At 48.1% G+C, this 13,933-nt stretch overlaps 1 protein-coding gene across 6 annotated transcripts in view; it reads right to left on the minus strand.

Moving 5' to 3' along the window:
- The window catches only part of SSUH2 (ssu-2 homolog), a 62,826-nt gene extending 50,145 nt beyond the window's left edge, over positions 1-12,681 (minus strand). For 4 of the 6 annotated variants that reach the window (XR_005211340.1, XM_037800878.1, XM_037800887.1 and 1 more), the window contains exons 1-5: positions 12,613-12,681; positions 3,612-3,710; positions 3,226-3,307; positions 1,562-1,829; positions 220-280 (exon numbers count right to left, since the gene is read on the minus strand). Coding sequence is in view for 5 of the 6 variants with exons in the window: in XM_037800878.1 (XP_037656806.1) it covers positions 220-280; positions 1,562-1,829; positions 3,226-3,307; positions 3,612-3,710; positions 12,613-12,640 (538 nt within the window). In the remaining variant the exon portion in view is untranslated. The remainder of the gene's footprint in view (positions 1-219; positions 281-1,561; positions 1,830-3,225; positions 3,308-3,611; positions 3,711-12,612) is intronic. The other 2 variants (XM_037800880.1, XM_037800883.1) reach the window with 2 other exon arrangements.
- Positions 12,682-13,933: the final 1,252 nt, after the last annotated feature.

The following is a 13,933-nucleotide window of genomic DNA, read 5'->3' on the forward strand; positions in this document are numbered from 1 at the left end:
GGCTTTTTTCAGGACCTCTTGCAAACCTCTTCCTGGGTAAGACGGACCTGCAATGGAGAGTCTCTGAGATGAAAGCCCACCTCCTCATTTTACAGGAGAAGCCAAGGCTCCTAGAAGACTGTCTGATTCAAGGTTAGTGGCTGAGTCCAGTCCCGATATGTTCTACCAGCCTTTGCCATATTTGCTCCAAATTACACTGACTTCAGACAACTCACTTACTAGTAAAAGGTTCAAACGTCCATTCAGTGATCCTGGATTCGCTGAAGGTCTCTAGCCGATACTACAGGGAAAAAAACAGCATGTTCATACCTATGCCCTTTATGAAAACAAAGCATTATGCAAAAAGATGGGGCTCCCACCCGCCTGGGCTCTGGGGGAAACCAAAAGTTCACATGCTCAGAATCCTGGGGATTCTTAGAACAGGCTGGCATCAGCAATTTCTGTACCAGATGCCAGGGCTTCGTGGCAGCCCCAGGAAATCTCCTGAGAGGCTCACAATAGGAGTGATTTCAATTCCCCATTTCTTTATACACAGAAATGTTCTACAAAGCAAGTTGTGGGGTGGCAATTTCCCTTTGACCAATGTTGCATCCTGCAACCCACTGCTCAATGGGCCCCAACATGGGGGTCCTCCTTCTTGATCCACAGCCGCAGAATCACAGAATCAGAAGAAATCTTGGACATCAATTGGCTCCTCATTTTACATAGGAGGAACCTGAAGCTCAGAGAGGTCAATTAACTTGCCCAAAACCATACAGCCACACAGTGGCCTCTTCGTCCAGATGCCTACTCTAACCCCGACCTGTGAGGCTTGTCTGGTTTCTGTGTGATCGTGTGTTGATCAGAGAATGGCTGTGTCCATGACAAGTTGGTAAACGTGACTTTAAAAGCTGCCCCTTGCTGTCTCCATAGCAGAAGTCAACAGAAGCACCCGCTGTGGTCTGGGTGCCAGACTTTGGATTTCCCTGCGGGAAGGGACTGGGGAAGAGTAAGTGATCCCTGAGCACAGCCATGATTTAGGGGAGGCACAGGGTGCTGGGAACTCAGGTGCAGGCAGGGTAAAAGAGTAGGATCGAGGGGGCCCTTCACAGCCCAGCCTTCAAGGAAGTGGTTTAGTCTTGGGTTTAAGGACACAGGCTTTGGAGCAAGCAAACCTGAGTTTGAATCCCAGCTCGGTCACTTCCAACTCCATGTTCTTGCACAAGTAATGTCTACACTTTCAACTCCTCCTCCATAAACTGACAATAATTCCTACTTCGTAGGGTAGTTATATATTAGGATTTGATGAGATACGTGTCATGTGCTTACCACAAAGCCTTATGCATTAAAGCTTTATGATCGATAACTAATAATTATACTACTTTTTATTATTATTCACAGCTACAGAACAGAGAAATTGCAGAAGGAACTTCGAAATCACCACCATTCACGCCCACGATGCACCCAGGACTCCTTTCCCCTGTCTAACATCACACAAACCACCCCACTCTGCTGGGCCCCAATGCCTGCCCCCTCTCCCAGCCCCCGGCCCCTTAGGCAGGCCAGGCCTGGGCTCCCTTACCCTGCAGAGGGTCTGCTTCTTCAGCTCCCGGATGATGAGGTCACCGGCGGCTGCGCTGCCATAGCAGCACTTGGAGTTCACGAAGCTGAGGAAGGCTTCACGGGCCACCTCCTCCGTTACCAGAGGGGCCCTGCTGGGGACCGAGCGGAGAGGCAGGGGTCTGGGAAGGGCCAGCGACCTCAACTGGTCCATCCCTTCGCCATGCCAACGGGAAACTGAGGCCCGGAGAAGGGAGAGGCCCTGAGCATGGTCCACAGTGGAGAAAAACCTCAGAGTACAACCAGAGAAGGGTATCTTAGCAAAGGGAAGGGCGTGGCCAGATACCCAGGGAGGGAAAGTGGCAGGTATTTTCTAGAAGACAATAAAACCACTTTAGCCGAAGTGTTGGATCCAGAAGAATCAGAATCTGAGATGGAATCCCAGAACTTGAAAACAACTTAGAGATGAAGTGTGCCATTTTACAGATGAGGAAAACTGAGGTCCAGAGAGGCTGAGGCTAGACGGAGCAGAGTTAGGCTATCCCAGGTTCCTGAGAACTTGACTCCTGCTAGTGAAGTCGTAAGTCAATTAACAGCCAAAGGCATGCAGAACCACCAGGGGTGAGGGCTGTGGGTGCAGCAGTGGTGGGAACGCAGTAGCCTGCCCTTTCTCTGCCCCCATTCTTGATGCCTCCCAGTCTTCTTGGAAAACCCCTGAGGCCTTGCTGCCATGTTACCTCCTCCCCGCCCCAACGCCTCCAGGGAGAAGGAATCCTCCCCACCTTCAGATCCCTTGCATCTTCTTATATTTTTCCCACAGTCCTGAGAGTTATTTAATCCCAACTCCAAATGGTGAGGCCCTCTCCTATATCCTTGTGCTCCCACCTGGGCCTGGTACCCAGAAGGTGCTCCGTGCACACCTGTGGCTCTGGGGATAGCAGGGGGTGAGGGAGATTGCAGTGGGCCCAAACTGTCAGGGAAGACTCCATGGCCTGCAAGGGTCAGCCAGGGAGGAGAGGGGACAGGGCTCTGGGCAGCTGCGGGGGGCCAGGATTACCCAGGGGACTCCTCCAAGGCAGGCAAGGCTGACCCAACTGAGAGGCTCAACCAGGACAGGAGCAACTCCACCTTCTCTCTGCACAAAGCTGCCTGGAAAGCCCCCGAGCTCTGCCCTAGATCCTCTCAAAAGAAATAAAGGGGTGGGCTTCTCCAGGAATTTAGATGAGGGGATGGCAAAATTTTCTGTAAAGGGTCAGATAGTATTTGGGCTTTGCATGCCTCATAGTCTCTGCCTCAACTACCCAACTCTGCCTTTGTAGCACAAGAACAGTCATACATAATAGGGAAACAATGAGTGGCTGTGTTCCAATAAAACTGTATTTAAAAAAACAGGTGGCGGGCTAGAGTGGGCCCAAAACAGCCTATGAGTTACTCTCATAACCACCCTGGTCTAGACTGTGGTATTCAACTCTGGCTTGGTATCCAAATGACCTGAAGAGCTTATCAGAATACAGATGCCCAGACCCTGCATCCGGAGCCCTGACCTGGTGGGCCTGGGATGGGAGGGTCCCAGGGCACCTGATACACTGCCATGGTGGATGCTGTGGCCCCGGAGATACCCAAGGGTGGCGCTCACAGGGCAATGTTGATGTGTGGAAAACGCACAGTCACCGGAGCACAACTCACCTCTGTTCCAGGACCAAGGACCAGGAACTGGGCTGCTGGGGCCTTCCCGGGGCCTCCAAAAGTGGGAAGAAAATCTGCTGTGCTGGAGGAGAGGGCAGGAGTTAGGGGCAAATATTGGTGGGAAAGAAGGGAAGATGGGCTGAATGTGAGAAACTGAAGGAAGGAAAAGCAGGATGCTGTGGTACATGTGTGGACATAGGGTCAGGGCCCTGTCCCCGTCCCCTCCCACCCAACCAGGACAAGGGCAGCCCAAAGCCAGCAGGGGCTTCCCCCAGCACCCCCTGGGGCACCTATCCCCACACTGGCCTGGTCCAGAGACATCCGTCCCCAACAACCAGCATGAGCCCCAGCAAGAGGCTGCAGGGACCGAGACGCCATGGACTTACTGCCCCCACGAAGAAGGTGGTCACAGCTCGACATTCTCTCTAGGAGCTCAGCAGGGGGCGTCAGAGGACTCTCGGCCTTGAAGCTGAGCTCCATCACGCCTGCGGGAAGACCAGAAGTACTGTAAGTCCTTGGGGATGGAGGGGAGAGTCAACAATGAAGGGTGGGATAGATTATAGAAAAACCTCGTATCTTTAACTGGCCACACTCTGGTGTCCTCAGTACACAAAGCAGATCTGCAAGAAGAAGTAGGGGTGGTGACAAAAAATATTAATCATGGCAGCCCCTATGTACTGAGCACCTACTCTGAGCCAGTGACCGTGATAGGTGCTTTATAAGCATCATCACATTCCACAGCTCTAGGAGATAGATAATGTGGCAAATTAAAGATGGCCATACCTTCTTTGCTACTCCTCCCATATCAAGAGGTGGTCTCTGACCCCTTCCCTTGAATCCAGGCAGGCTTGTGACTGCTTCAACCAAGAGAATACAGTGGAAGCAACTAAGAGACTGGCAGCTTCTACTTGCCTCTTGGAGCACTTGATCTTGAGCTCTGAGCTGCCTTGTAAGAAGTTAGACTGGAAGATGCTCCAAAGCCCAGCTTTCCGGGCACCAGGGGTATGGGAGAAGCCATCTTGGACCCTGCAGATCAGGCCAGTCACCTGCTCAATACCACTGAGTGACCCTAATGGATGCACATGGAGCAGAAGAATCACCCAGGTGAGCCCTGCCCAAATTCCTAACCCACAAAAGCATGAGATACAATGAAACAGCTGTGGTTCTAAGCCACTGAGATGTGGGGTGGTTTTTGCACAGCCTCCTCTGATGGGCCGTCTTTGCTCTGGGGCTCTCAGTAGGCCTGGCCAAGATGTTCTTGGAGCTATGCCATAGGCTGAGGCCCCTCTTCCTCCATCTCCTTCCTTCCTTCTCTCCGTTCACAGGTGTCAGACCTGCATAGTTGTCAGAAGACTTTCCCTGTCTCCTGCTCCCTCTCCCGTTTCCTTCATGTGTTTCCTCCAAAAAAACATCTCTTGCATATCCAATGCCAAATGGTGTCTGCTTCTCACATGTCCCAAAATGATATACTAACACTATCCCTATTTTACCAATTAGGAAACTGAGGCTGAGAAAGGCGACTTGCCCAAGATCACACAGCCAATGAGTGGTTGCGCTGCCTTCAAACTGCACTTTGTCTGACTCCAAAGCTCATGTTTCTTCCAAGTACTTTCCACAAAGCAAAACCCCATGGAATGATCACTCATTAGATATCAGTTTTAAAACCCCATCCTGACCTGTCAGGCTAGAGACACATGATCCCGAAATGTCAAGGAGGAAAGCATAATAAGAACCAGCCTTTTAGAGGCATGTGACAGCTCACTAAGTACCACATCTGTTGGCTTTCTCCCACCCTCCCGCCAGTCCTGGAGGTCTGCAAAGCAGGACTTCCGGCCCTACTTGGCATGAGGAGCTTGAGGCTCAGAGAGGTGACTCCAAGATTCCTAGATCAAGTCGTGGTGGAGTCAGAAGGATAAATGCCCCTTGGTCCTGTTCTAGCCCGCTGGGCCACCCCTCAATCCTGTCCCCTCGACCCCTTGTGCTGGGGGACGAGACTTGCTCGGCTCTTTTTGATGCCGAAGTTGATTACAGGCCTTTAAAGGAGGGGCTGTTAAATAATTGGTGAAAAGGGGTTCTCTGGGCATCAGTCACTGGAACACACAATCAGACCTCAAGCTGATTCCCCTTATATCCAAGACACCTCCCCCCGACCATTTTTTTGCATCTCTTTAAAGCCTCTAGCTCTTCACCTCCACTTAAATAAAAATAATATGTTCAATTTTCTAAACGGTACAACTCTACAGTCGATTTGTTCAAACACCACAATTGCATGGAACTTTGAATAGGAAGTGAGATACAGTAGGTTAGTATAGGCTGGAGTGAAATAGTGACACAACCCAGAGTAATTTGGGCAGATAATAAAAAATATATTTACAGCCTCCCCCTCCCCAGCCCTGAGGATCTGGGGGAAGGTGCGGATGTGTTGGACATCATCACCTGGACTGGTGTTGATGTTGTCACAAACATTGGGACTGGTGGTTTGATGTGCTGAGCCCTCGAGCATGGGACCTGCCCTTATGAAGCTCATTACCACAAAGGAGAGTCTAAAGTTGTATGTAATGGTGCCTAAGAGTCTCCCCGAGTACCTCTTTGTTGCTCAGATGTGGCCCTCTCTCTCTCTAACTGAGCCATCTCGACAGGTGAACTCGCTGCCCTCCCCCCCCTACGTGGGACCCGACTCCCAGGGGTGTAAATCTCCCTGGCAACGCAGAGTATGACTCCCGGGGATGAATGTGGACCCGGCATCGTGGGACTGAGAGTATCTTCTTGACCAAAAGGGGGATGCAAAATGAGACGAAATGGTTTCAGTGGCTGAGAGATTCCAAATGGAGTCGAGAGGTCACTCTGGTGGACATTCTTATGCACTATATAGATAATACCTCTTAGGCTTTAATGTATTGGAATAGCTAGAAGTAAATACCTGAAACTACCAAACTCCAACCCAGCAGTCTGGACTCCTGAAGACAATTATATAATAATGTAGATTACAAGGGGTGACAGTGTGATTGTGAAGACCTTGTGGATCACACCCCCTTTATCTAGTGTATGGATGAGTGGAGGAATGGGGATAAACACTAAAGGACAAACGGGGTGGGATGGGGGGATGATTTGGGTGTTCTTTTTTCACTTCTATTTTTTTATTCTTGTTCTGGTTCTTTCTGATGTAAGGAAAATGTTCAGAGATAGATTGTGGTGATGAACGCATAACTATGTTATCATACTGTGGACAGTGGATTGTATATCATGGATGATTGTATGGTGTGTGAATGTATTTCAATAAAACTGAATTTAATAAAAAAAAAGATTAAAAAAAGCATAAAAAAAATAATATGTTCTGTCCTTTCAAATTTAATAAAAACAAAGGACACAAGAATAAATCTCATTCTCAATTAGAGCAATCCAGGCTAGTCTGGAAAGGGGAAATGCCTGGGCTCTCAATATTGTTTTGCTTTCTAATGACTTTATTACATGATAAGCAATTTTAACCACCAGGGACCTAGACCGGGGGGGGGGGGGGTTGGGGGTGGTGGTCAGCAAACATTTTCTGTAAAGAACCAAATAGTGAATATTTTAGGTTTTGCAGCCCAGGTGGTCTCCGTCTCAATTACTCAGCTCTGCCATTACAGCTTAAAAGCAGCCATAGAGAACACATAATCGAATGAGCACGGTTCTGTCCCAATGAAACTTTACTTAGAAAGAAGGGTAGCAGGTCCAATGTGGCCTGCAGGTGGTATTTGGCCTGTCCCTGACCTAGGCATTCACCTGTGTGGACTGATTTGAGGGGCTCAGAAGGTGGAGGCTGGAATTTGAACCCTTCCGGGGCCAGGGCCCATGCACTTCCACCCACTGCAGCTTGCGTGAGCCCAGTCACCAGCAGGACAGATGGAGGGCAGGACTGGACAGCAGCTAGGGTGACCAGAGCCCGAATCCCAGAAGGCAGAGCTAAGAGCATGGGCTCTGACACACTGGAGTTCAAGCCCTAGCTCTCTGCCATGTAACACAAGACACCGGGCAGGTGGCATATCCTTGCAGAACTCAGATCCCCCATCCATGAAGAAGAGTGAGTGACATCTGTGTCCCCTCATCAGACAGCAGTCCTCAGCCCCGGGTGTGACAAATAAAAAATGCTCAGGAAATGCCTTTATCCTGAGGAGAGTGGATCTTTTCTTTGGGCTGCCTTAAACTGGAACCTCCCTTTGCCAGGAGACAACAGTGCAAATGTCAAATATAGAAAGAAAGGCCGTCCCAGCCCCTTCCCTGGGATGGGTCCCCTCCCAGAAGTGCTGGGTCTCCTGGGCCACTGGCCTTGTCTGCTGTGGCCACCACATCCTGTAGGAACCAAACAAAAGGGGCAGGAAGAAGGCGAGAATGAGAGGTGGGAAACTTGCTGCATCATCCATCAAGTGGGAGCCACCCTGACTTCTCCAGGCTTTTGCAATTCCTCAGAGCTAAATTAATCTCCCATTATGTTAGAAACAAAAATAAAGCACTTGAGGCTGAACTCTGCGAGCCTACCACATTTCCTGTGCGGAGTTGAATGGGCATGACACAGGTGTCGACGTCACTGGGTATTGTGTGAGGCCCACCGAGAGGCGTGTTTACAAGGGCCACCAGCCACGTCACTGTTTCCATGGTGTTGGGGTCAAGTGTGAGGGCAGCTGACCAGCCCAGTCACCCCACCCTAACACACGCACTGCCTCCCGTGGTTCACGGCCGCTTGTGAGCTTCGTACCACTGTCATCCCCATTTCATACAGGAACAAAATAAGGCCCCAAGACGTGACTTTGAGCTACTGGGTCACACATTAGTAGCAGAGATGGAAATAGAACTTAGAACTCAGATTCTGACTCCAAGTCCAATGAGCTTTCTACCTGGCTATTTTCTCCTCAGCTAAACCCCCTATTACGCTGAGTAAACGGCATCAAATCGTTATTGAGAAAACTGCGAAGAAGGTCATCCAGGTAGCATTTCTGCTCTCCAGCCAAAAGCTATTTTCATTTTGCACAGAAAGAAATGTTTCTTGTGGAGAACCGTATAATTGACAGATAACCCCTCTTTCTCTTTTTAAACAGCCATTCCCTTTATTTTTCAGATGGTAAGAGGGGTCCACATCCTTTGCCCTGGACACCAGATGAATCATCTTAAAAGCACTGAAATCATGTCACTTCTCTGTTCAAATAGGTCCCCATGGCCTTCTTATTTTTGTTTGTCTTTTTCAAAAGGCCTGAGAGCCTCTTGCAGCAGGGCTCCCTTTATGTACCTTATCAAAGGGTGAGCATACAGTAAGCACACATAAATGTCAGATACATACAACATCTAATAGGATGGGTATACAGTGGGTGTGCATAAATGTCTTGTGATTTGAATTATACTAAAGGTAGTACAAGAGAGATTCAGGTGTTCACAAGAGAAAGCAAAGGAAGAAGTTTTGATTTGCCAAGAAAAACAAGCAAAGAATTGGCTGCACTGTCTAAAGGAGTTCAGCAAGACAAGAAAACCTAACCACATGACACCCTCGCCCAGACCCTGCAGTGACTCACTGCTACCCCAGCTCCTGAACTTGGCAGGTAAAGCCCCGTATTACCCAGCCCTTGCCCGTGGGACAGGAAGAAAGTGTTCTTGAGAGAAGGGTAAACAGCTAACTGTGGGGTAGGGTGGGGGAAGAGGGGAAAAGAACAGAGCAGAAAAGTAGGAGGAGAGAAGAGACAAGACAGCCTACCTGGACTCGACTTGAGAGATAATTTCAGGAGCACTGGGGCAGGAGCCTCTGAGAAACTATTTTGGGTGGTAAATGCCCACCCACCATGGGACCACAAACAATAGCAAGGGAACTGATGGAAGAAGACCTCAAGGAAGTTTTATTTCGAGTTAGGAAGGTCTTCTTTGGTGTTACCAAAAAAAGAATGCAACAAATATTGAAACTGTTTTTCAATTACTTGGGACGTGGAACTCATATTTCTTAGAAAGTGCCATTACACCAAGACAGGGCCACGTGAAGGCTGGGTTTTCTAAGAGCTCTCTCCACTTCTCCATTTCATGACACCGATGTATTTCACATACATTGGCCATTTCTCCCAGTCCTTGCTCTGGCCATTCTTGCCCCCACCACCCTCAACCACCCCCTCTGCCTGCCTCAGCCCAGACCTCACCTCCTTCAAAGCCTGCCTGGGGGCGATTCTCCTTCTCTGTGCCCCTTAGTGCTCTATTCCACTCTTTATCACTGCTTGTACCAAAACACCTAACCTGGGGCAAAAAATATCACTTAATTTTTTAGGGCTCAGGGAGCACAGTCACTGAGAGGCACAATGGGACAAAAGATAAGAGAGGAGGAAGACCCCGGGATCCTTTCTAAGCTATAATGGGATTTTATTAAAGCTTTCTATTTTTTACACAGTCCTCAAAGCAGACACCATGTCTCTCCATTAGGCATTACCAGATCTGCAACCTCCTTCCAGAAATGTGGCAGCCTTCAGCAAAGACTGGCTGGGAACTGAGAGCTAGAGCCAGACTGACACGGAAGCCCTGCTTTCCCAGAGGCTTTTCCTCCATCCTAAGAGATATGTGGGAAACCCAGAGGCCCCACAATCAGTCACCCAGAATCCTGGCAGCTGGGCCTCCCCAGGGTAAGGTCCAGCCTCCTTTCCCACCAGGATACCATGATGGCTTCAGATCCAGTCTCCGAGTTCCAACTCAGCACCCATTCTTTGGAAGCAGAGCTGGCCTGGGTGCTGAGGGCAGGCAAGAGTCCCACGACCTCAGTGCCATGTCACTGATGGTTACACTGGCACAGCCTCAGATCAGGGCTCTTTCAACAGTGAGCGCAACCCCACCCCCTAACCCCCAGGAACCTATGCCCACCCACCCCCAGATCAGCCACCTCCTGAAATTGCCAGGGGCTCCAATTTCAGCCTTTCTTGAAGAGGCTCTTGCCCCAACATTTTGGGGAGGGGGTTCAGCCTGGAATCAAAAGAAGTTGTATTACTAGAGATACAGTGTGTAGAATAAGGGAGGTCTTTGTTCCTCTTTCTGCTCTGTGTTAGGATACTGCACTCTAAGAAAACTGTGACTGAAATCACGTTATGTTTGGAACCACTGAAAAACCCTGGTTAAGCTGGAGAAGATTTTGAAGGGCTTTTGTAGAGAACTGACACATTCTAACTGCTTTGAGAGGCAGAATTAAGACCAAAGAGAAGAAGCTCCAAGGAGAGAGATGGCAACTCAATATAACAAAGAACCTTTGACAGTCTCAGCTGCAGAATGGGGGCTGGCTCATCACTGGAGTTGTTCGGGTCCATGGTGGGGAGCACTGCCCCTAGTCAGGAAAGCTGTCAGAAGCATCCCAGCATAGGACAACGATGGAGCTAAAGGACTCCAAGGTGCCTTCCATGTGGACGCCACATCCCAGAATGTCCCTCTCTATTCCTACTTCAGTTGCAAAGTGTGTCATTGAATCACACCCTCTAGGTAGAAGGTTTTCTCTGTCTAAAGCAGCCCACATTATAAACCCCAAAACTAAGAGAACAGCATGTTAGTGACTGTGATGGGTACAGTCCATCAGATAAGACGGGCCACCATCTCTCACCTAAGCAGGCAAATTGAAATTACCTAAGTCTCTTAGCAGGCTCCCTTTCTGAAACCTGGAGAAAAAAGGACCTAGTTTCAGATTTCATCAACTTAGTTTCTGAAAGTCTTTTCTGGACAATACCATACCTAGCAGTTGCTCTTAAGTGCTGAGCTGAGGTTTGATTTTATTTAAAACCAGCACTTTGGGTACCCTATGATGTAATCAGAATTTTTAGAAATTTAAGGGAACAAAAGTTTTCACCTTCCTCTCACCTTGCTTACCAAAAAGCATGCCAATACTGAAGCATCATAGATAATATTTTCCATTAATAGCAGTTTAATTGTAAAACTCTGGGGGATTTAATCTGATAATTTTCTAGAGTCTACACTTAACTCCCTGCCCACTCCAGGCTTGGTGATGTATCAGGCACTTTACATCCATTTAATTGTGTAACAATCCCTCAAGATGACACCATCTCCATTTTTATTGGGGTAAATGAAGCTCAGAGAGGCTAAGTGATATGAACAAGGACACCCAGCAATTAGGAGGCAGAGCTTGGATTTCAATCCAGATCTGACCACATCCATTACCATTAAGAGAAACTCAATTATAAGTTGAAAGACTGCTAATGAACAGTGTTTTCAAGAGAAAAGATGACATTAAAATTTTAGTGGAAGCTTATTAGAACAAAACAATGAACACACAATTTCCAGTATATCAGAGATCAAATTAGGTCCTCATCAAATACATGCTAAAATATCGCCACATATGATCTCCAATTCAATATGAAAAGAATTTAAATTCTTTTCTCTCTCTAAAAGAAGCATGGATTTGTTTTATATTGTACTTCAGCAGAACTTTAAAATACCAAAATTAGACAATAAAGAGTGTCAGGCCTGTGAGGGAACTTCAAGGACACAAAGATAGTGACTGTGAAAATGTGTTAGTGTCACAGACTTCTCTGGGATTCAGTGAGAACTGTCGTCTGCTATTGCCACCCTCACTCACCCCCAAAAAAGCATGTTCATACCACATTTTGTCCTCACTTTAACGGTCCTCAAATTAAGAACTCATGACCTAATCCCCTTTTATAGCTGGAGAAACTGAGGTTCAGACATGTTAAGTGACTTGCCCATGATCACACAGCTAATACAAAGCAGAACAAGGACTTAAACCCTAGCCTCCCCCACCCCACCACATCGCCTGTTCCAAACTCACAGCAAAAAATTTCTTTTTTTGAGACATGACACATTTCTTCCTAAAATACCATTTCCTTCACAGTTTTAAATAGTCTTTAGATTCCATTGTATTTCTTCCAAGCAATGACAGGATGGGGTCACCCAGGCTGTATTTCATGAGCGCTAATGAATGCACTACTCTCTGCTAAAGGACAACTATAAGTAAAAGACCTTCCACATTTCTTTAAAATTAACCTCACCTAAGAACGGAAACCCAACTGTGAGTGAAATAAGTATCCTGATATTCATGCTTTCATTTTGGCTGAGGTGTGGAGTGGGGACTGTCAACTAGAGAAAAGGAGGAGAAAGAATATTAGACAGGTGGCAGGGACTGTGTTACCCTGGTTAGGGAGAAAAGACCATGTCTTAAATTTTTACCATCCTTCTCCATTGCCCAGAGGCACATAATGAAAGAATGGCCTGCAGGCTGCAAAGAGGCTTTACATGTGAGAGGAAGGAAGGAAGGGAATGTTTTCTGCAGCACAGACCAGACCCTAAGTCAGTATTTCATGCTGATGGAAGATTTCAGCACAGTGCCAGCTAGATGTGGGAGCCCCCTGCCCCCATCTCCGTGGCTGTACTTACTGTCATCTTCGCTGAGATCCCTGTCCATGGTCCAGTTGTCCAGCCAAAGAGGTGTCTACCTTTCCAATGGTGCTCAGACCGCCCAAGATCTGGGAGACCACCCTCAGGCCCCTCCCAGAAGGGCCAGCCCACTGTCACTCGATTTGAATACAACAGAGGGAAACATCCACAGTGAAGCACGGTGTCTATGCTAGTGGCTGCTCAGGACCCAATCAACGAGAGTTGAGCTCCTTTACACGAGGGACTTCCATTGTCAGGCCCCTGCTGGGTGCTTCTACTTACCTGGGTCCTCACTACCCCCAAATGCAGTGTGAGGGACAACATTATTTCCGTGCCCACTTTACTGAGCTGGGATTCAAACACTCAACTGTCTGATTCTCCAGTCTGAGCACTGGACCACCGTGCTATATCACCCATCTGGAGAAGGAAGTCTTCTAAATATTGTGGGGAGTAGAAGGATAGAGAAAACTTCCATAGCCTCAGGGAGGTAACCTCTCCAAGGGATAGAAAAGGTACAGGTCCCAGACTGGGTGGGACCTCTGAGGTGTTGTTTATCAAGACCCCACATCACTAGGGAAGAAGCAAGAGCACTTTCCAAAGCCACATGGCACGTCCTGGGCAGACAATCCAGGCTCCATAGGCCACTACTCTCAGCACACCAGCCTAGATTCCTGGTGAAACATCCGGGGATTTTTTTAAAGGTATTTTCTGAAGACTTTGGCTTCAGGACTTTAACCCCAACCCTTGGAAGATCATCTCTCCTCTGGATAAGTCTAAACAATACATCACTTGGTGGTGGAAGCTGAGAGCTCGTGAGTTGGTCCCAGAGGTTTAGTGGATCCCACCCCCTCTACTGCATCCTTAGCAATGACCCCTCCACATCCGGGCCTGGGGTTCTCTCTCTGGCCAGAACAGCCTTGTTCCATAGGGCAAAGCAAGTACTCTACACCTTGGCTTGCCCAGCCCAGAAGTTCTCAGGAATATGCCTTGATCCTCCTCTACAAAGACTGGAGATTGTATTCCCCCACAGAAACCCTGGGACCATTCTGCTAGCAAGCTGAAACTCAGCCCGTCTTGCATAGCCACACTGCACACAGAGACTGGCTCCAAGGGCCTTCATTTTCTAATGCTTTCATCCTCATTCGCTGCCCAGCGCCAAGAGAATGTAGTGACAATAATGAAAGCAGAAGCAATGATTTGAAAAACATTTCATAAATATCATCAGATAACTAAATCCCCACAATTAATTTTATGGTTGATAGAGGTACTGAATTTCTTGAACTTGAGAGTTTTATAAGTTTTGGTACCACATATATATGCA

Source organism: Choloepus didactylus, chromosome 1 (genome assembly GCF_015220235.1).
Source record: "Choloepus didactylus isolate mChoDid1 chromosome 1, mChoDid1.pri, whole genome shotgun sequence".
In the NCBI taxonomy this organism is placed as follows: Eukaryota; Metazoa; Chordata; class Mammalia; order Pilosa; family Megalonychidae; genus Choloepus; species Choloepus didactylus.